Source organism: Macaca mulatta, chromosome 19 (assembly GCF_049350105.2).
Source record: "Macaca mulatta isolate MMU2019108-1 chromosome 19, T2T-MMU8v2.0, whole genome shotgun sequence".
In the NCBI taxonomy this organism is placed as follows: domain Eukaryota; kingdom Metazoa; phylum Chordata; class Mammalia; order Primates; family Cercopithecidae; genus Macaca; species Macaca mulatta.
Window position 1 is genome coordinate 17491845 of NC_133424.1, and position 20175 is coordinate 17512019.

At 51.1% G+C, this 20175-nt stretch overlaps 1 protein-coding gene across 17 annotated transcripts in view; it reads right to left on the reverse strand.

Annotated features, from left to right (window-relative positions):
• CPAMD8 (C3 and PZP like alpha-2-macroglobulin domain containing 8) overlaps window positions 1-15041 on the reverse strand; it is a 120720-nt gene extending 105679 nt beyond the window's left edge. For 9 of the 17 annotated variants that reach the window (XR_013409200.1, XR_013409201.1, XR_013409199.1 and 6 more), the window contains exons 1-3: window positions 14748-15036; window positions 10229-10380; window positions 8528-8550 (exon numbers count right to left, since the gene is read on the reverse strand). Coding sequence is in view for 6 of the 17 variants with exons in the window: in XM_077978241.1 (XP_077834367.1) it covers window positions 8528-8550; window positions 10229-10380; window positions 14748-14980 (408 nt within the window). In the remaining 11 variants the exon portion in view is untranslated. Of the gene's footprint in view, window positions 1-8527; window positions 8551-10215; window positions 10381-14747 lie in introns of all 17 variants that reach the window. The other 8 variants (XR_013409202.1, XR_013409203.1, XM_077978247.1 and 5 more) reach the window with 3 other exon arrangements.
• Between the last annotated feature and the right edge of the window lie 5134 nt (window positions 15042-20175).

A 20175-nucleotide genomic window follows, 5' to 3' on the forward strand; every position in this document is an offset into this window, starting at 1 on the left:
TTGAGTAGCTGGGATTACAGGTGTGCGTCACCATGCCTGGCTAATTTTTGTATTTTTTGTAGAGGCAAGTGTTGGCCAGACTGGTCTTGAACTCCTGGGCTCAAGCGATCCACCTGCCTTGGCCTCCCAAAGTGCTGGGATTATAGGCGTGAGCCACTGCACCCGATCATATCTTTTTTTTTTTTTTTTTTTTTTTTTTTTGGAGATAGGGTTTATCTCTGTCGCCTAGGCTGGAGTGCAGTGGTACAGTTACGGCTCACTGCAGCCTTGGCCTCCTGGGCGCAAGCAATCCTCCCATCTCAGCCTCCTGAAGAGCTGGGACTACAGGCATGCACCACCAGGCCAGGCTTATTTTGTTTATTTTTTGTAGAAACAAGGTCTCACTCTGTTGCCCAGGCTGGTCTCGAACTCCTGGGCTCAAGCGATCCTCCCACTTCAGCCTCAGATTCCAGGCATGAACCACGGTGCCAAGCCTGCCCCAGCTATCAGCCATGCTGAGGCCGAGAAACGCTGGTCTAGTTATGGAGCCTTCTCTTCTGACTCAACAGAGTTGCCAAGCTGTTTCCGCTCATCACCACTGCAGAGTTAGAACTGTCTCCCCTCTTGCCAAGTGAGTTCACAGCCTGTGAGCAGTGGAAGGAGACCTTGATCCCTTGATATATATATATATGTACATGTCCAGATATATCTATCATATGTATGTGTCCGTGTTTGCCTCACTCTAAAATCACAGCACAGGCCGGGCGCAATGGCTCACACCTGTAATCCCAGCAATTTGGGAGATTGGAGTGGGCGGATCACCTGAGGTCAGGAGTTCAAGACCAGCCTGCCCAACACAGTGAAACCCCATCACTACTAAATATACAAAAAATTAGCCAGGCCTGGTGACATGTACCTATAATCCCATCTACTTGGGAGGCTGAGGCAGCGGAATAGCTTGAACTCAGGAGGCAGAGGTTGCAATGAGCTGAGATCTCACCATTGCACTCCAGCCTGGGCAACAAGAGTGAAACTCCATCTCCAAAAAAAAATCAACAAATAATACAAATAAAATCACAGCACAAGCCAGGCATGATGGCTTACACCTGTAATCCCAGCACTTCGGGAGGCCGAGGCGGGCGGATGGCTTGAGGCCAGAAGTTCAAGACCAGCCCAGCCAACATGGTGAAACCCCGTCTCTGTAAAAAATTTTTTAAAAATTAGCCAGGCATGTGGCAGGCGCCTGTAGTTCCAGCTACTCTGGAGGCTGAGGCACACAAATCGCTTGAACCTGGGAGGCAGAGGTTGCAGTGAGCTGAGATCACACCGCTGAACTCCAGCCTGGGTGACAGACAGAGCGAGACTTTGCCTCAAAAAATAAAATAAAATACAATGAAATAAAATAAAATCATAAAATAAAATAAAAATCACAACACATACAGTGCATGACTCCATTGATCTGAATTGCCCAGAAAAGGCAATCCACAGAGACAGGAATCAGATTGGTGGGTGCCAGGGGCTAGGAGAAGGGAGTGGGGAGTGACTGCTGATGGGGACACGGTCTCCTCTGTGGGGGATGAAAATCTTCTGGAACTAGATGGGCAGGGGAGTTGCACAACCCTGTGAATGTACTAAATGCCACTGAATTACACGTTTTAGAATGGTTAGATGGCTTTTTTGTTGGTTTAGTTTGTTTTTTTGCCACACAGATGGGACCGAAAAAAAAAACACTTCAGTCTTCAGAATGGAGCTTACACTACACAATTCCTTCCTTCCTTCCTTCCTTCCTTCCTTCCTTCCTTCCTTCCTTCCTTCCTTCCTTCTTTCCTTCCTTCCTTCCCTACACATTCCCTCCCTCCCTCCCTTCCTTCCTTCACTATGCATTCCCTCCCTTCCTCCCTTCCTTCATTACACATTCCCTCCCTCCCTCCCTCCCTTCTGTCCTTCCTTCCTTCCTTCCATCCTTCCTACACTACACATTCTTTCCCTCCCTCTCTTCCTTCCTTCTTTCCTCCTTTCTTTCTCTTTCTTTTGTTTTTAGAGACAATATCTTGCTCTGTCACCACACTGGAGTCCAGCGATGCGATCAGAGCTCACTACAGCTTCAGACTCCTGGGTTCAAGCGATCCTCCTGCCTCAGCCTACTGAGAAGCCAGGACTGAAGGCGGGCACCACCATGCCCAGATAATTTATTTTATTTTTTGGTAGAGATGGGGTCTCGCTGTGTTGCCCAGGCTAGGCTCAAACTCCTGGGCTCACGTGATCCTCCTGACTCGGCCTCCCAAAGTGCTGGGATTACAGGTGTGAGCCATCGCACTTAGCCGTCCTCTTATCTTTTTTAAGCAGATGGGCAGAACGCCCTGGCATGTGAGTCATGCACTATAAAAGCTCCTTTCGGCCAGGCGCGGTGGCTCAAGCCTGTAATCCCAGCACTTTGGGAGGCCGAGACGGGCGGATCACGAGGTCAGGAGATCGAGACCATCCTGGCTAACACGGTGAAACCCCGTCTCTACTAAAAAAATACAAAAAACTAGCCGGGCGAGGTGGCAGGCGCCTGTAGTCCCAGCTACACAGGAGGCTGAGGCAGGAGAATGGCGTAAACCCGGGAGGCGGAGCTTGCAGTGAGCTGAGATCCGGCCACTGCGCTCCAGCCCCGGCGACAGAGCGAGACTCCGTCTCAAAAAAAAAAAAAAAAAAAAAAAAGCTCCTTTCATGCTTAAAACAAACAAAAGTAATGCCTCTGGTATTAGTCCATTTTCACAATGGTGATAAAGACATACCCGAGACTGGGTAATTTATATAGAAAAAGAGGTTTAATGGACTCACAGTTTCACGTGGCTGGGGAGGTCTCACAATCATGGTGGGAGGTGAAAGGCACGTTTTACATAGTGGCAGGCAAGAGAGAATGAGAGCCAAGAAAAAAAGGATTTTCCCTTATAAAACCATCAGATCTTGTGAGACTTATTCACTACCATGAGAACAGTAGGGGGGACATCGCCCCCAAGATTCAATTATCTCCCTCTGGGTCCCTCCCACAACCTGTGGAAATTATGGGAGCTACAATTCAAGATGAAATTTAGGTGGGGACACAGCCAAACCATATTACCTCCCTCTATGTGACCGGCATTTGATGATAGCTACCCTCTTGGCCATCCCTGGGCACCCAGCAGGTGGGCATTACCTCCCAGCAGATCACCTGGGGAGCTATGTGCACCCCCTGTTCCTAAAACCACCCAAATGGCTGGGCACAGTGGCTCACGCCTGTCATCCCAGCACTTTGGGAGGCTGAGACAGGCAGATCACCTGAAGTCAGGAGTTTGAGACCAGCCTGGCCAACACGGCGAAGCCCCGTCTCTACTGAAAATACAAAAATTAGCTAGGTGTGGTGGCGGGTGCCTGTAATCCCACACCTCAGAGAGGCTGAGGCAGCAGAATTGCTTGAACCCAGGAGGTGGAGGTTGCAGTGAGCCGAGATGGTGCAGCTGCACTCCAGCCTAGGTGACAGAGCAAGACTCCATCTCAAAAAATAAAAAATAAAAAATAATTTAAAAATAAAACCATCCAACTGTGGCGTGTTCCTCTTCTGAGGACCCCTATGTCAGCATCTACTCGCGTGGTCCCTCAAGGGGTGGATGGACCCTAGTGACCATCACGGGGAACAATCTACTGGATTATCTGACTGATCGTCACAGTTCTGCACTGTCATGACCATTGCGTGGGTGAGGTCGGGGTGCACTAGGACTCCTGCTCTCTGCAGCCACACAAGGTCTGTCTCAGGCCTCTCTCCAGCCACCCACCTCCTGTCTGCTCTCAGAGGGACCTCTTCTACCCGCCACCCGCAGGATCGGCCTTCTGGACCTGTGAGGTCTTTTCTGATGGCAGTTTCCCTGTCAAGACCTACCAGAGCAATAAATCTCACCTGCTACTCCAATCCCAAAATCCTCACCTGGCCCTGTTTCTGGAAATATCTCAGCATTGGCCAAAGGTTGAAGAGGGACGAAAGGTGCCGGCCACCCAGGAGCAGGGCGAGGATGAGCAGGAGGGAAATACTGGAGGGGCTGAGGACCGTACGCTGGAGGGACAGGAAGGGTGGGGGACAAGAGGCTGTGCTGAGCTCATAAGGGGGGTCGACCCCAACCGGCAGCCCCTAGAGCTTCACCCCTTCCCCGGGAGCAGATTGCGCCCCACAGGGACAGAAGGGAAGAAGGACTTCCAGCCTTCTTTCTGTTTTTAGAGACAGGGTCTTGCTCTGTTGCCCAGACTAGAGTGCTGTGGTGCGATCACGACTCACCGCAGCCTCCATCTCCTGGACTCAAGCAATCTTCCTACCTCGGCCTACTGAGTAGCTGGGACTACAGGCGCAGGCCACCATGCCCGGCTAACTTTTTATTTTTATTTTTGTAGAGACAGGGGACAGGCTCTCAACTATGTTCCCCAAGCTGGTCTCCAACTCCTGGCCTCAAGCGATCCTCCAGTTTTGGCCTCCCAAGTAGCTAGGATTACAGGCATGAGTCACTGTGTGTGGCCAAATGCTAAGGATCTTAAGCATCTTTCTTGGGAATTGCAAGTCTAGTCTTAAGAGCCCTTGGCCCCTCTCCCAGAATTATACAACCCTTTGTTAGTCTCTCTTACAAATTCCCAGCATCTGCACTGTGAAGAGTGTCTTCTAACGTGTGATGGCCAGGGACAGCACGTCATCTTAACACCTGCTCCAGGGAGCATGGCTTCCTGACTCATAAGAAAGCAGATCTAGGCTGGGTGCGGTGGCTCACACCTGTAATCCCAGCACTTTGGGAGGCTGAGGCAGGCGGATCACTTGAGGTCAGAAGTTTGAGACCAGTGTAGCCAATATGGCGAAACCCCATCTCTACTGAAAATACAAAAATTAGCTGAGCATGGTGCGGAGGGCGTCTGTAGTCCCAGCTACTCAGGAGGCTGAGGCAAGAAAATCACTTGTACCCGGGAGGCAGATGTTGCAGTGAGCTGAGATCATACCACTGCACTCCAGCCTGGGCAAGAGAGCGAGACTCTGTCTCCAAAAAGAGAGAGAGAGAAATCAAACCACATGAAGCCAGGAAAAGAGAGAGAGAGAAAGAGAGAGAGAGAGAAAAAGAGAGAGAGAGGAGGAGGAGGAGAAGGAGAAGGAGAAGGAGGAGAAGGAGAAGGAGAAGAAGAAGAAGAAGAGGAGGAGGAAGAAGGAGAAGGAGAAGGAGGAGAAGGAAAAGAAGAAGAAGAAGAAGAAGAAGAAGAAGAAGAAGAAGAAGAAGAAGAAGAAGAAGAAGAAGAAGAAGAAGAAGAGGAGGAGGAGGAGGAGGAGGAGTAGTAGGAGGAGGAGGAGGAGGAGGAGGAGGAGGAGGAAGAAAGGGAGGAAGGAAGGAAAGGAGGGAGGGAAATCTCATGACAGGAAGCCAGGAAAGGGAGCTCTAGGGACTTCTTTTTTTCTCTTTTTTCCCTATGCTTCTGTAGGTATTGAAGCCCTAGGGCAGGGACCCTCAACCCCTGGGCCACAGACTGGTACCAGTCTGTGGCCTGTTAGGAACAGGGCTACAGAGCAGGAGGTGAGCAGTGGGTGAGCAAATGAACCTCCATCTGTATTTACAGCCACTCCCCATCGCTCACATGACTGCCTAAGCTCCGCCTCCCATCAGCTCAGCGGCGACATTAGATTCTCATAGGAGTGTGAACCCTATTGTGAACTGTGCACGGGAGAGGTCTAGGTTGCGTGCTCTTTATGACAATCTAATGCCTGACGATCTGTTACTGTCTCCCATCACCCTCAGATGGGACCATCTAGTTGAAGGAAAACAAGCTCAGGGCTTGCACTGATTCTTCCATTATGGTGAGTTATATCATTATTTCGTTACATATTACAACGTAATAATAGAAATTTAAGCACACAATAAATGGAATGCACGTGAATCATCCTGAAGCCATTTCTTCTGCTCCCTGGTCCGTGGAAAAACTGTCTTCCATGAAACTGGTCCCTGGTGCCAAAAAGGTTAGGGACTGCTGCTCTAGGGTTTTGGTTCAGGGGTTCCTGAATGTGGACTTCTGGGGCCACATCCTTCTTTGCCGTAGGGGATCCTGTGCATTGTAAGATGTTGAGCTGCAGCCATGGCCTCCACCCACCAGATGCCAGTAGCACCTGGCACCGCCCAGCCCCCACACCAGCTGTGACAACCAAAAACGTCTCCAGACTTTATGAAATGTCCCCTGTAGGGCAAAAGCACCCCTGAGTGAGAACTGCTGCCTTAGAGAAAGGGTTCTATCATCAAACATAAGGGAGAGGCCAGGTGCTGTGGTTCACTCCTGTAATCCCAACACTTTGGGAGGCTGAGGTGGGCAGATTACCTGAGGTCAGGAGTTCGAGACCAGCCTGGCCAACATGATGAAACCCCATCTCTATTAAAAATACAAAAATTAGCCGGGTGTGGTGGTGCACACCTGTAATCCCAGCTACTGGGGAGGCTGAGGCAGGAGCATCACTTGAACCTGGGAAGTGGAGGTTGCAGTGAGCCAAGATTGCACCACTGCACTCCAGCCTGGGAGAAAAAGCAAGACTGCTTCAAAAAAAAAAAAAAAAAAAAAAGTAAGGCAGGAAGACCACTGCTCCGCAGCAATTAGGCACTAGTGGTATACCTCATACAAAAGGAACCACCTCAGTCTCCATTCTGATCAACGGAGGTGGGCGCATTACAATTTAAAATAATTCTCAATTTAGCCCATTCATTTGTAGACTCCTGTGAGCATGTGGTAAAAGTTAAGGAATAGCTAACCCCTCAATGCCTGCAATTTCAGGGCTTACATAATCTCTGAAATCCAAGGACTCCAGTTTGAAAACCCATGTCATAGAATTATTTACATAGTTTATTACATATAATAATTTAAAAATAACAATATTCAATGTCTGAGAGGCAGTGGAGAAATTTGATCCCTAATGCACTGCAGGTGGTTCCATGAACAGGTACTGCCGTGTATTCTAGGACGCAGCAAGACCCAGTGAGAGGCTTGGGTCCTGCTGGTAATTCTTCTATCTGGGTGCTTAGCCTAAAGAAGGCATCCAGAATGCCAATACAGCTTTACATACAAACATTCTGGCGACTTACAGATTACGGTATCAAAACACTAAAAACAGCTCAGGCAGGGTGGCTCATGCCTGTAATCCCAGCGCTTTGGGAGGCCAAGGTGTGTGGATCACTTGACGTCAGGAGTTTCAGCCCAGTCTGGCCAACATGGTAAAACCCCATCTCTACTAAAAAAAAAAAAAAGGAAAAAGAAAAAGAAAAAAAAAAGCCAGTCGTGATGATGCGTGCCTGAGGTCCCAGCTACTCGGGAGGCGGAGGCATGAGAATCGCTTGAACCCAGGGGACAGAGGTTGCAGTGAGCTGAGATTGTACCATTGGACTCCAGCCTGGGTGACAGAGAGAGACCTCATCTCAAAAAAAAAAAAAACAAAACACTGAAACAATCTAAAAAAAAATCTAACCTGTGCAAACTGGGGGCTTAGCAAATTGATATCTAAGAGGGGTGCAATAGGATGTTGTTTACAATAAGATGGAAATTCCAATTACAGAGACTTGAAAACACAGAAGTTGTTTACAACAATGTGATAAGAGGGAATAGGAAACACCATGGTGTTTGTTTTGTTTTGTTTTGTCTTGTTTTTTTTGCGATGGAGTTTCGCTCTGTCACCCAGGCTGGAGTGAAGCGGTATGATCTTGGCTCACCGCAACTTCCATCCCCTGGGTTGAGGCAATTCTCCTGCCTCAGCTCCCCGAGAGTAGCTGGGATTACAGGAGTGCGTCACCACACTCAGCTAACTTTTGTATTTTTAGTAGAGATGGGGTTTCGCCATGTTGGCCAGGCTGGTCTCGAACTCCTGACCTCAGGAGATCCACCCGTCTCAGCCTCCCAGAGTGCTAGGGTTACAGGCATGTGCCACTGAGCCCGGCCAATGATGTGTGTCCTTTAAATGAAACCAGGAAAAGAAAAATGAAACTGGAAAAGGAAATGTATGTGCATGAACAAGAATGTGTGGAAAACATGAAAAAGTGAAAAGTATAAAAACTGGATTATCGGTGGATTTCTCCTTTTCTAAATTTCGTTATTCTTTTTTTTTTTTTTTTTTTAAACAGGGTCTCACTCTGTTGCCCAGGCTGGAGTGCAGTGGTGCGATCAAAGCTCACTGCAGCGTCAACCTCCCAGTCTCAAGCAATCCTCCCACCCCAGCCTCCCAAGTGGTTGGGACAACAGGCGTGAACCACCATGCCTGGCTAATGGCTAATTTTTGTATTTTTTTGTAGAGACAGGATTTTACCATGTTTTCCGGGCTGGCCTTGAACTCCTGGGCTCAAGAGATCCACCCACCTCAGCCTCCCAAAGAGCTGGGATTACAGGTGTGAGCATGGCACTAACCTCATTATTCATTTTTTACATCTCCTTTTTAAAAATGATTTTTCTCACAACACATGCAATTTCTTTTGTTCCATTCCAATTCAATTCTTTGTTTCCAAGGTCAGGTTTATGCTTTTAAAAATTAACAGCTTACCTTGAGTTTGATTGTCCCTTTATCTAAAAATGAAAATAAAATGAAAAAAGTTAAATCGAGAGCTGTGTTGCCCCGCCTCCCTGAGCTGCAGTCTCACAAACCACAAACTTTCTGAACCCAAAGGGGTTTCATGTGGACAAACACACCCTGGGTCATGCTGGCCTGGCCTGGGCCAGGCTGGGCCTCTGGCAGAAGCCAGAGGTTTCCTCCAAGCTGGCACAAGCTGAAGGCCAGAGGGGATGGACAAAGCTGAGCTATTCAAGGGAAAGCTGGCCTGCCTAAGTACTTGATTTACTTCACCCCTGGCTCCTGCCCAAAGTAAGCTGTGAGGGGAGTAATGGGAAAACACCAGGGGAGAGGAACAAGGAGAAGGGTGGAGAGAAAGAAGAGGGGACCGAGGTCCCTAGTGGACCTGCCTGTTCTCCCATCACCTCACTCTGCTACCCACATGGAATCATTTGTGGTACTGTACTAGGTTTCTGGCCTCCAGGACTCAATTAGGTATCTATTATTTTTGCCTGCCAGCAACAATCATCACATTTCCTGCTAACAGATCTTCAATTCCCTTAGACAAGCTAACTGCCCAGCACACAAGCCACGAGTCTCCTAAGCTCTCCATCCACCTTCCTGGGGCTCTAAGCCAATCTGCATAGGCCTTCCCCCTGGTCACAGTGATTGGTTCAGGGTTGAGCACATGATCCAAAATGAACCAATCAGCACAGGTCATCACCTCTGGTCACAGTGATTGGCTCAGGGTTGAGCATATGACCCAAGATAGGCCAATCAGAGGGAATCCTGGGACTTTATCCAGCCATCTTGGGAAACTGGTGCTTCCCCTGATCTTAAGGGGAGACCTGGCTGCATCAGGAGATAGGGCAAGAAGCCAGGCAGAAATACCGGTGGACTTTCTTTCTAGTTATGAGAGACCATAAACTGTTGCAGAAGCCAACTGGAGTTGGGTTTCAGTTAGCTAGCCACCCAAGTCAGGAGTACCTGATTCTTCTAGGACTAGAAGGACTTCTAGAAGGTTCTAGAAGCTTCCACATTTCACCTTCTCTGACCACACCTCCCCAGGAGACAAGTGCTGCTTCAGTGGCCTTGGAGCCCCTGACCTTGTCTGTGTCTCCTGTGGCTACATCATTCTCGGCATGAGGAATGAGTCTACCTCCCCTGGGAGACTGCAGCTTTCTGGGCCAGGGATCTCATTCACCATCTTGCCCAGGAGGCTGAGGCTGTTGCTGTCTGAATTTGACCAAGGAGTGAGGGGGAGAGACTGGCTGAGGGCCTGAGCTGTACTTAGTAACAGGCCTGTGAGTCCAGGTTTGAGTCTAATGGTTCAGGTGTGCTGGAAACCCAACAAAAGGTCGGAGGGAGTCACGTGATCTCCTCCAGGTCCCCTGTCCCACCTCTGGTCAAAGCTGACACAGGTGGGTGCCCCCACTCTGCCCAGATCTGCACCCACACAACTAGAGCTGCTGAGGAACTGTGAGCTGAACTGCCCTTTCTGGGCTTTACTCTCTCCATCTGTAGAATGAGGAGATTGCAACCTGTCCTCCCTCCCTCCCTCCCTCTTGTGCCCCTGGGGATTTAGGGCAGAAGGGAAGCAAAGCAACACCCACACTGTCCCAGTCCTGAAGGCCAGCAAGTGGCTCCACTTTGCCAAAGATGGGGAAGTCCTGGTCCGGCACCCAAGGGACCTACCCAGGATGGCTCCCTGGCTCTGCACCACCGGCTCACCCTGGGCCACCAGCTGAGCCTGGACTATGACTTCCCATGGGGAGTTAAAGATGGTCACGCTGATGACTTCCTCCACGCCCGCGCGAAAAACAGAGGGAGCTGCAATCAGGTAACCCCTGTAGGAAAGGAGATCCGAGGTGAAGTTCTCACCCGCAGCCCCCTGGCCTTGCTGCCACCACGGCTAGGTCAGGGCTCTCCCCGCAGCAGACTCCTGCCTTTTCCTGACCACACCTGGCTGGCACTGATGCTCTAGGAGTTTGTTCCCCCCACATTAGTTCTTGAGGCCAGGGATTGGCTCATTCACCTCTGAAGTCCCCATGCTGGGTAAGAATCTGGCCTCACTGGATTTTTCAGCATCACACATCCCCTCTTACTCTCTGTATTCCAGCCTCCAGGCTGTTTGCTCAGCTACTTCCTTCTGCCCCCCGGACCTTTGTTTGTTTGTTTGTTTGTTTTTGTTTTGTTTCTGGAGACAGACTTGCTCTGTCCCCCTGGCTGGAGTGCAGTGGCGTGATCTCGGCTCACTGCAACCCCCGCCTCCCAGGTTCAAGGGATTCTCGTGCTTCAGCCTCCCGAGTAGCTGGGATTACAGGTGTCTCTCACCAAGCCTGGCTGATTTTTGTCTTTTTAGTAGAGACAGGGTTTTGCCATGTTGGCCAGGATGATCTCAAACTCCTGACCTCAAATGATCCACTCTCCTTAGCCTCCCAAAGTTCTGGGATTACAGGCGTGAGCCACCATGCCCGGCCCATCTGGCCCAGGACCTTTGCACATGTCATGCCCACTGTCTGAAATACTCTCCTCCACAAGTCAGGTAACCAGCAGGATCCCACTTCATCCTCACAGTGCACCCCCACCCCCACCATCATGAGAAGTACTGACATCAGCCCCATTCAGAGAGAAAGGAAACCCTGGAGAAGTCAAGTCACTAGCCCCAACAGTGACAGACCAGGATTCTAACTCAGGCAGCCAGACTCCAGAACCTGATAAAAAGAAGCAAAGGGCTTCTTTGCAACATTCATTTTAAGAACAAACCCTGAAAACAAACTGTAGGGTCTCAAACAGAAAAAATTCTGAAAACGATGGAATCAAGGCAGGCGTCTCTTTCCTAAAATCTTCTGATTGACTATGAAGTCACCTCTGGAAGGGAGGCATTACCCCCACTTTCCCAATGGGAAGTTGATGCTTCAGAAGGATAGGAACATGCACCAGATCACACAGCTGAGCAGAAGAGGGTGCTGGGGTGTCCTTAAGGGACATGACCTGAGGACCCAGGTCCTCCCCACCTGAGCTCCTGTCTCCCAGTATCTGCAGACTTCCATGGAAAATTACAAAGGCCATGTAACCTCATGAAATGCTTACAGTGTCCCCACAATCACCAAGAGCATTATAGCAAAGGCACCACAATTGCAACCATGTAGCATGATGGAAATCCGAAGAAAAGAGGGTAAAGAGGAAAACTGGACCATGCAATGAGATTAGGAGACATTTTCATTTCAATATTTTTTATTTATTTATTTATTTATTTATTTTTAATTGAGACTGAATCTTGCTCTGTTGCCTAAGCTGGAGTGCAGTGATGTGATCTCAGCTCACTGTACCCTCCAACTCTAAGGTTCAAGGGACTCTCCTGCCTCAGCCTCCAGAGTAGCTGGGACTACAGGAGTGTGCCACCACACCTGGCTAATTTTTGTATTTTTCGTAGAGACAGGGTTCCACCATGTTGGCCAGGCTTGTCTTGAACTCCTGACCTCAAGTCATCTGGCCGCCTTGGCCTCCCAAAGTGCTGGGATTACAGGCCCACTGCACCTGGCCTCAATAGTGTCTCTAGAACAACCCAACATCCACGTGCATTGAGACCACGTGAATTGAGACCATTACCTCACATCATGCAATTAGATTAACTCAAAGTTAATCTTAGTAACAGATCTAAATTGAAGAAGTAAAACTTGTAGAAGCACTAGAAGATAACAAAGGAGAAAGTCATTGCGTGCTTAGATTAGGCAAAGATTTCTTGGGTAAGATACCAAAACTATCCATAAAATAACTCATGATAAACCAAACTTCATGAAAACATCATTACAAATTTTGTATCTCAAAAGACGCAGTGGGTTTGTGTTGTTTCATGCACACGAACAATGGGTTTGGGTTGTTTACTGCAGCCCTGGCCACAGTGGGCACTGACCCTGTGATCATAGTGTGCTCCATCTGCCTTGAATAATTACCAGAGTTCAGTCCCCTGGGATCACACATGTGCTGTCCAACTCTAGGACCAACTGGAGTTTGCAAGACCCTAGGTGTGTGCTGTGTATTACATAACTCCAGCACTGACCAGGACACGCAATTACCCTGGGTTTGTAGGTGTCCTGTCCAGCTCTAGCACAGGAATGTGGCATCCTTTAGAAGGGACATACTCTTTCTGTCTGGCTCCCAGCAGATCCCTAGAGCTTAGCCTCACATATAGTACGTGGTGAGTATAGAAGACAGAATGAGGAATAAGTGTTCATTTTGCTTCGTCACCTTTGAAAGTCCTAACAATATGGGTTTGAGTCTACTTCCAACTGCCCAGAGAACCTGACATCACCAAATTAAGTTTCCCTGCCATTCAGAAGTTGCGGCTGTTTCCAGCTGTTGGGATGCCTGCCAGCCATTCACTATCACACCTGACCCACCCCTAGCATCTGGGCCAACACTGGCTTCTCATCCTGCTGGTCTCAGAAGGTCCCAGATTGGGGAAAGTGATGTCCGGGTCAGTGTAGACAGAATTGCTCTTACAACTGCAAAGCTATGCTGCTTTCTGGGATCAGAAATTCCTCACACAAAAATCTCTCAGGTCACAGAAGTGGGCATCCAGAGCTATTCCTAAGACGGGATCCTTTGGGCTGGGTGAACCATGCCCCTGGTTTAGAGGCCAGCTACTCTGGAATCCCAGGTCGGTCATTTGGGGACGTTTCTTCCCCAGTGTGTCTGTCAGTACAGGGATTCCATGTCACTTAACAGATGGTAAGATCCCAGGGTGACTTTAGTCAGAGGCAAACGCCCTGGAGAACTGTTTAAAATTCTCCAACGGGCCAGGCACAGTGACTCACCCTGTAATCCGAGCACTTTGGGAGGCCGAGGTGGGTGGATCACCTGAGGTCAGGAGTTCCAGAACAGCCTGGCCAACATGGAGAAACTCCATCTCTACTAAAAAAATACAAAAAATTAGCCGGGTGTGGCGGCACACGCTTGTAATCCCAGCTACTCGGGAGGCTGAGGCAGGAGAGTCATTTGAACCTGGGAGGTGGAGGCTGCAATGAGCCGAGATCATGCCATTGCACTCCACCCTGGGCAATAAGAGTAAAACTCCGTCTCAAAAATAAAAAAATAAAAAATTTAAAAACACCTCTTTATAAGGCAGGGTCTGTCATTGGACCCAAGGTCTGTCATGTGGGGCCGTGTCATTCCTTGTGGTGGAAGCTGACCTGCGCATCCAAAGCTGTTTACCAGCATTCCTGACCTGCGCTCACTTGACGCCAACACCAAATGCCTCCCCCTATTTGTGACAACCAGAAATACCTCCAGACATTTCCCAATGGCCTCAGGGAGACAGAAATCCCCACCCCACCCCCACCCCAGGGCTTAGAACCACTATTCTAAGGGATGTCAGCTTTGAAAGAAGCATCAGGATGAAAATTTGCAGGGTTCCTATTTCACGAAGCCTAGGAGAGGAAAGTCTGGATGCTCAGAGCGCAGTAGACTGTCTTGCTTTTAAAACTGTAACCAGCAAGGACCAGGTACTCACAGCAAATAACGACACCCACCTAGTCTCACTGCTTACCAGCTTTCTGGAAACTCCTAAACAAGGGCTGCTTGAACAAGCCGCCTCCTAAACGCCCAGCTGGACTAAAAGGCTGGGCTTGTGCAGACCAAGGCAGCCCCCCTGAACCCACAGCCCTGCAGAGCTCACCAGAACTTGCCAGGTTTAGAAATATTCTCTGTGAAGCCAACTTAGGAGTTCTCCCCAGCAGCTAGTTAATTCACCTTCTCCCCGCCATCAACCCACCAGGAGCCTGCAAGCAAACCTCTAGAAAAATGTTGAAGCAAAACAAACATTTTATCCCCCCTCACCACGCCCACCCACGGGAAACTGCCAGTTCCCACTCTCCTCCCACTTCTCAGCCAAGACGTGCCTCTTACCTTCATGCCTTGGACAACTGGAAATCGCCACCCAAGATGACAGCCCGGGTCACACGAAGGGGTCGAGGTGGGGCGGGGGGAGCTGACCTCAGCGCCTTTAGCTTTTGGAAGTCCCTGTACCTCCACAGTCACTTTGGAAACTTTAGGGCGCCCCCTCCCCAAGACGATTCGGGAACAAGAGGCCAGGTCCAGCCCAGCGCGGAGGCTGTGTGGCCTTGGGTAGGTCGCTGCGACCCTCTGAGCCAGTCCCTACGACCCCCACCCCAGAAGGCGACCGACCTCCTCTGTCGCCGGGGATACTCACGGGGCCTGAGGCTGCGCGGCGCGCACGCCGTCCCGCGCCGACAGCAGTAGGAGCAGGAGCGGGAGCAACGGCCAGAGCAGGGCGCAGCTCATTTTTCGGCTCCGGGGGTGCGCTGCGCCTGGGGAGGGGGCCGGGCCAGGGCTGGGCCAGGGCCAGGGTCCGAGCGCGGCCGTCCTCGCGCCGCCGCCGGGGGCCCTTTGTTCGCAGCCCCCGCGCAGTGCGCCCGGCGCCATGCGCCCCGCTCTGCGCCCGGCCAAGCTGGGGCAGCCCCGGGCCAGCCCCCTCTCCGGACCCGCCTCGTCTCCGGGCCCGCCCAGCTCGCCCCGCTCGCCCCACTCCTGGGCGCACCCTCCTGGGACGCCTGCTCCGCCCATCTCCGGACCCTGACCCGCCCCGATCCCTTCCCGCGATCGTCCCCCCACTTACTCCCCGACCCACCCGGGCCCTGCCCAATTCCTCCCGAACCCGCCTCCTCGCCCCCTACCCGGATTCGCCCCCGGATTCCCCCGTCCCCACCAGCCCCGCCTCGGACCCGACCCCCAACCGCCCTCTCCTCTCCACCCAGCGTCCACTTGGAACCTGCCCCTTCCCTGGCCTCTCGCCCCCTCCCTCCCCAGCCACCCCCCTTATGGCCCCCTCCCCGGGCCCACCCCTCCCCAGGGGCCGCTGGGTCTGGACGCCGCCTGCAACCTCCATCCCACAGGGGCGGCTGTGCCCCAGGCCCTGGCCTGTATCTGGTGCCCAGTACAGTGCGTGCAGCCCGAGGAGCAGAGGATCCTTTGGGGAAACAGTCTAGCCAGGGATCGAACCTTCCAGACCCACATCTGCCCCAGGCCCCTATCTGTCCTCTCATCTCCCCTCTCCCCTACCCCCAATGTCCACAAATCCCTTGGGCCTGTCCCCTCTCTCTCTGGGCCTCAGAGTCCCCCTTCCCCTCCCATACAGCAGGGATGGATGGGCACCTCCTTTCTCTCCAAGAGCAGGGTGTCCCCTCCTGCCCCTCCCCGTGTGGCCACTTCAGCGATGGTCCTGCTGTCCTAGGTCCCACTGGCAGGCGGCACATCCTATACCATGTCCCAGTCCTGGACCCTCTCCCTCCAATGTGGAGCCCCCTTCCCCCAGCTACCGGCTGCCCTCCTAAAATTCCAGTGCTGACCACACCTCCTCCTGCCAGGAATCCTCGGGGCTCCCTGTTTATTTTATGTTTTATTTTTATGTTTTGAGACCAGAATTTTGCTCTGTTGCCCAGGCAGGAATTTAGTGGCGCAGTCACAGCTCACTGCAGCCTCAAACTCCTGGAGAGTAGCCGGGACTACAGGTGCAAGCCCACACCCAGCTAATTTTTATATGTATATATTTTTAGAAACGGAGTTGCACTGTGTTGCCCAGGCTGGTCTTGAACTCTGGGCTCAAATGATCCTCCCTCCTCAGCCTCCCAGAGTGCTAGGATTACAGGTGTGAGCCACCACATCCAGCCAGGGCTTCCCGTTTATTGAGACGAAATCCAAACTCTGGCTTTGATGGCAGAGACCTCAGCCCAGTTCCTCCAACACCTTGTTCTCACTCCACTGCCTGCTTCTGCCTAAGCTCTGTCTTCCTCTACCTGCCTCCTTCGCCAGACAAACTCCTGATCATTCCAGGAAATTCGAGGGAAGCTTCTCTTGCCCCCTCCCTGCCCCTAGGGATGTGGGTCCTCTGGGGGCTTCTCAGCCCTGTCCACGGCCTTTGGACCCAGCACTGATCACCCAGGCAGCACCAAGCCCTGGATTGGGCGGTAAGGACCCGGGGACATACAGTACCTGCTGCCACTGAGCACACAACCAGAGGGGATGTAACTGATGATGGTGTGTGGATGTGTGTGGGTGTGTGCACGCATGCAGGGGCCGGAGTGGACTGAGTAGCTGTCGCTCCTGCCCGAAGAGGAGGAGTTGCTGCCTACCTCCAAGCTCAGACCAGGCCAACCCCAAGCAGGCTGCTAAACTCACATGGAGGTGCAAAAATTTAGCACCAAGAAGCAGCATCTGGTCTCACCCTCATCATCGAAATTTGCCCCCTGCCACCCCTCCAGGCCAATTCTGACTCCTACCTAAGCCAACCTCCACTCCTCAGCCTCCAGGCCAGCCTTTGACCCCTCCACTTCCTCCTTGACCATTGGGCTCTGGCCACACTGGCCTTTGAGATACATCAGACCCCCACCCACCCACCACCACCACCATCTTGGGCCGAGGTGCCAGCTGTTCCCTCTGCCTGGGATGCACTTCCCTGTGGGATCACAAGACCGGCCGCTCTTCTCCGCCTTCAGGGTTAGCCCTGAGGTGCCTTTCCTGCCTGTCTGTGTTGTAAGGTCTAAAATGTCAGTGCTGCCTTGGCATGGTTGAGCCACACAGGACCACGATGTCCTGACCAACTGTTCAGCTACTCTCGCCAAATATACCCCCTGCCTGGCAAGAGAAGTTGCTCTCCACCTGGCTGTCTCACCAAGCAACCAGACCAGCTGTACCCCACCCATCAGCCACAGACTTCACTTCCCTAGCTGCTGAGAAGTTATTGAAACACGCCATGGCCAGGCACAGTGGCTCATGCCTGTATCCCAGCACTTTGGGAAGCCGAGGCGGGTGGATCACCTGAGGCCAGGAGTTCGAGACCAGCCTGGCCAACATGGTGAAAACCCGTCTCCACTAAAAATACAAAAATTAGCCAGGTGTGGTGGTGCAAACCTGTAATCCCAGCTACTCGGGAGGCTGAGGCAGGAGAATCGCTTGAACCCGGGAGGTGGAGTTTGCAGTGAGCTGAGATTGCGCCACTACACTCCAGCCTGGGTGACAGAGCGAGACTCCATCTCAAAAAAAAAGAAAGAAAGAAACAAGCCAATCATATCCTCCCAGGAGAACCAGGAGCCGCCTCACCCTCTTGTTACTACAAAGCCTGCTTCCCACAGCCCCTGGTTGTTCATTGTGCTCCTAAGTGCAACCCCTGTGTGACCTCGTACGGTGTACAGGGTCCTCCTCCCCTCATTGTGTGAGAATAGGTGAGCACTAAACTGTAGATCTCACCTACCCAATGTCACATGTTGTATATTTGGCCATCTCATACTCCTTTTTTTTTTTTTTTTTTTTTTTTTTTTTGAGACGGAGTCTTGCTCTGTAGCCCAGGCTGGAGTGTAGTGGCACGACCTCAGCTCACTGCAAGCTCTGCCTCCCGGGTTCATGCCATTCTCCTGCCTCAGTCTCCCAAGTAGGTGGGACTACAGGCGCCTGCCACCATGCCCAGCTAATTTTTTGTATTTTTAGTAGAGACAGGGTTTCACCGTGTTAGCCAAGATGTTGTCGATCTCCTGACCTCGTGATCTGCCCGCCTCAGCCTCCCAAAGTGCTGGGGTTACAGGCGTGAGCCACGGCACCCGGCCTTTTTTTTTTTTTTTAAACAAAGTCTCGCTCTGTCACACAGGCTGGAGTGCAATGGCGTGATCTCAGCTCACTGCAACCTCCACCTCCTGGGTTCAAGCCATTCTCCAGCCTCAGCCTTCTGAGTAGCTGGGATTACAAGCACCCGCCACCACGCCCCGCTAATTTTTTAATTTTTAGTAGAGACAGGGTTTTGCCATGTTGGCCAGGCTGATCTCAAACTCCTGACCTTGTGTGATCCGCCCGCCTCAGCCTCCCAAAGTCCTGGGATTACAGGCCTGAGCCACTGTGCCCGGCCTAATGGGAGACGGTGGCAGATCACCAGGCATTAGATTCTCCTAAGGAGCACACAACATAGATCCCTCACATGCGCAGTTTGCAATAGGGTTTGGGCTTCTGTGAGAATCTAATGCTGCTGCTGATCTGACAGGGGGTGGAGCTTGGGAGATAAAGTGAGCAATGGGGAGAGGCTATAAATATAGATGAAGCTTTGCTTACTCATCCAATATCAGACCGGTGTCAGTCTGTGGCCCAGGGGTTGGAGACCCTTGATTTAGATGATGGGTGAACAGGAGTCAGTGAGGACACTAGCATGGCCCGGTCATCCAGTTTGAGTGCATGGTACACAAAGCACGGAGCATGGTCTTATTATTCCGTATACATCTGCTTCCTGTCTGTCTTCTTTGGGATGTGAGCCCCCCGTTTGCTGCTGGCCCCAGCCCCTGGCTCAAAGCGGGCACTCCTCACACAGATTACTGCCTCACCAGCACACAGGAGAAGGCTCAGCTCGCTGCTTAGAAGAGTCAGTTGATACTGTTCCATAAATTATACAAGCCTGAGTTAACAAAGCCATCACCAAAAACTAAATTATACAGATTTGCAATGAAACACATTATACAGGTTGAGTAGCCAAAATGCATTATCGGCTGGGTGCAGTGGCTCATGCCTGTAATCCCAGCACTTTGGAAGGCCAAGGTGGGTGAATCACTTGAGGTCAGGAGTTCGAGACCAGCCTGACTAACATGGTGAAACCCCGTCTCTACAAAATACAAAAATTAGCTGGGTGTCATGGCAGGTACCTGTAATTCCAGCTGCTTGGGAGGCTAAGGCATGAGAATCACTTGAATCAGGAAGGTGAAGGTTGCAGTGAGCCAAGAATGGGCCACTGCGCTCCAGCCTGGGCAACAGAGCCAGACCCTGTCTCAAAAAAAAGAAAAAATGCCTAATCTAAAATGCACTTTCCAAAATGGTCAGTGCAAGTGCAAGAAATGTTCCAGATTTTTAATATTTCAGATTTGGGGATATTTACATTATACTTACTGGTAGAGTATTGTGTGTGTGTGTGTTTGTGAGAGAGAGAGAGAGAGAGAGAGAGAGAGAGAGAGAGAGAGAGTCTGGTTCTGTTGCCTAGGCTGCAGTGCAGTGGTGCGATATTGGCTCACTGCAACCTTCACCTCCTGGGTTCAAGCAATCCTCCCACTTCAGCCTCCCAAGTAGCTAGGACTATAGGCACATGCCACCACATTTGGCTAATTTTTGTATTTTTCTAGAGACAGGGTTTCTCCATGTTGCTCAGGCTGGTCTCGAACTTCTGAGCTGAAGTGAGCCACCTGCTTCAGCCTCCCAAAGTGCTGGGTTTACAGGCATGAGCCATCGTGCCCAGAGTATCTTTAATCTGAAAATCTGAAATCTGAAATGTTCTAGTGAGTGTTTCCTTTGAGCATCATGTTGGCACTGAAAATTTTTAAATTTTGGAGCATTTGTGGAATTTGGATTTTCAGATTAGAGATGCTCAACGTGTATTAAAAATATGGCTGGGCGAGGTGGCTCATGCCTGTAATCCCGGCAGTTTGGGAGGCCAAAGTGGGCAGATTATTTGAAGCCAGGAGTTTGAGACCAACCTGACCAACATGGTGAAACCTCATCTCTCCTAAAAATACAAAAAATTAGCCAGGTTTGGTGGTGCATGCCTGTAATCTCAACTATTCAGGAAGTTAAGGCAAGGGAATCGCTTGAACCCAGGA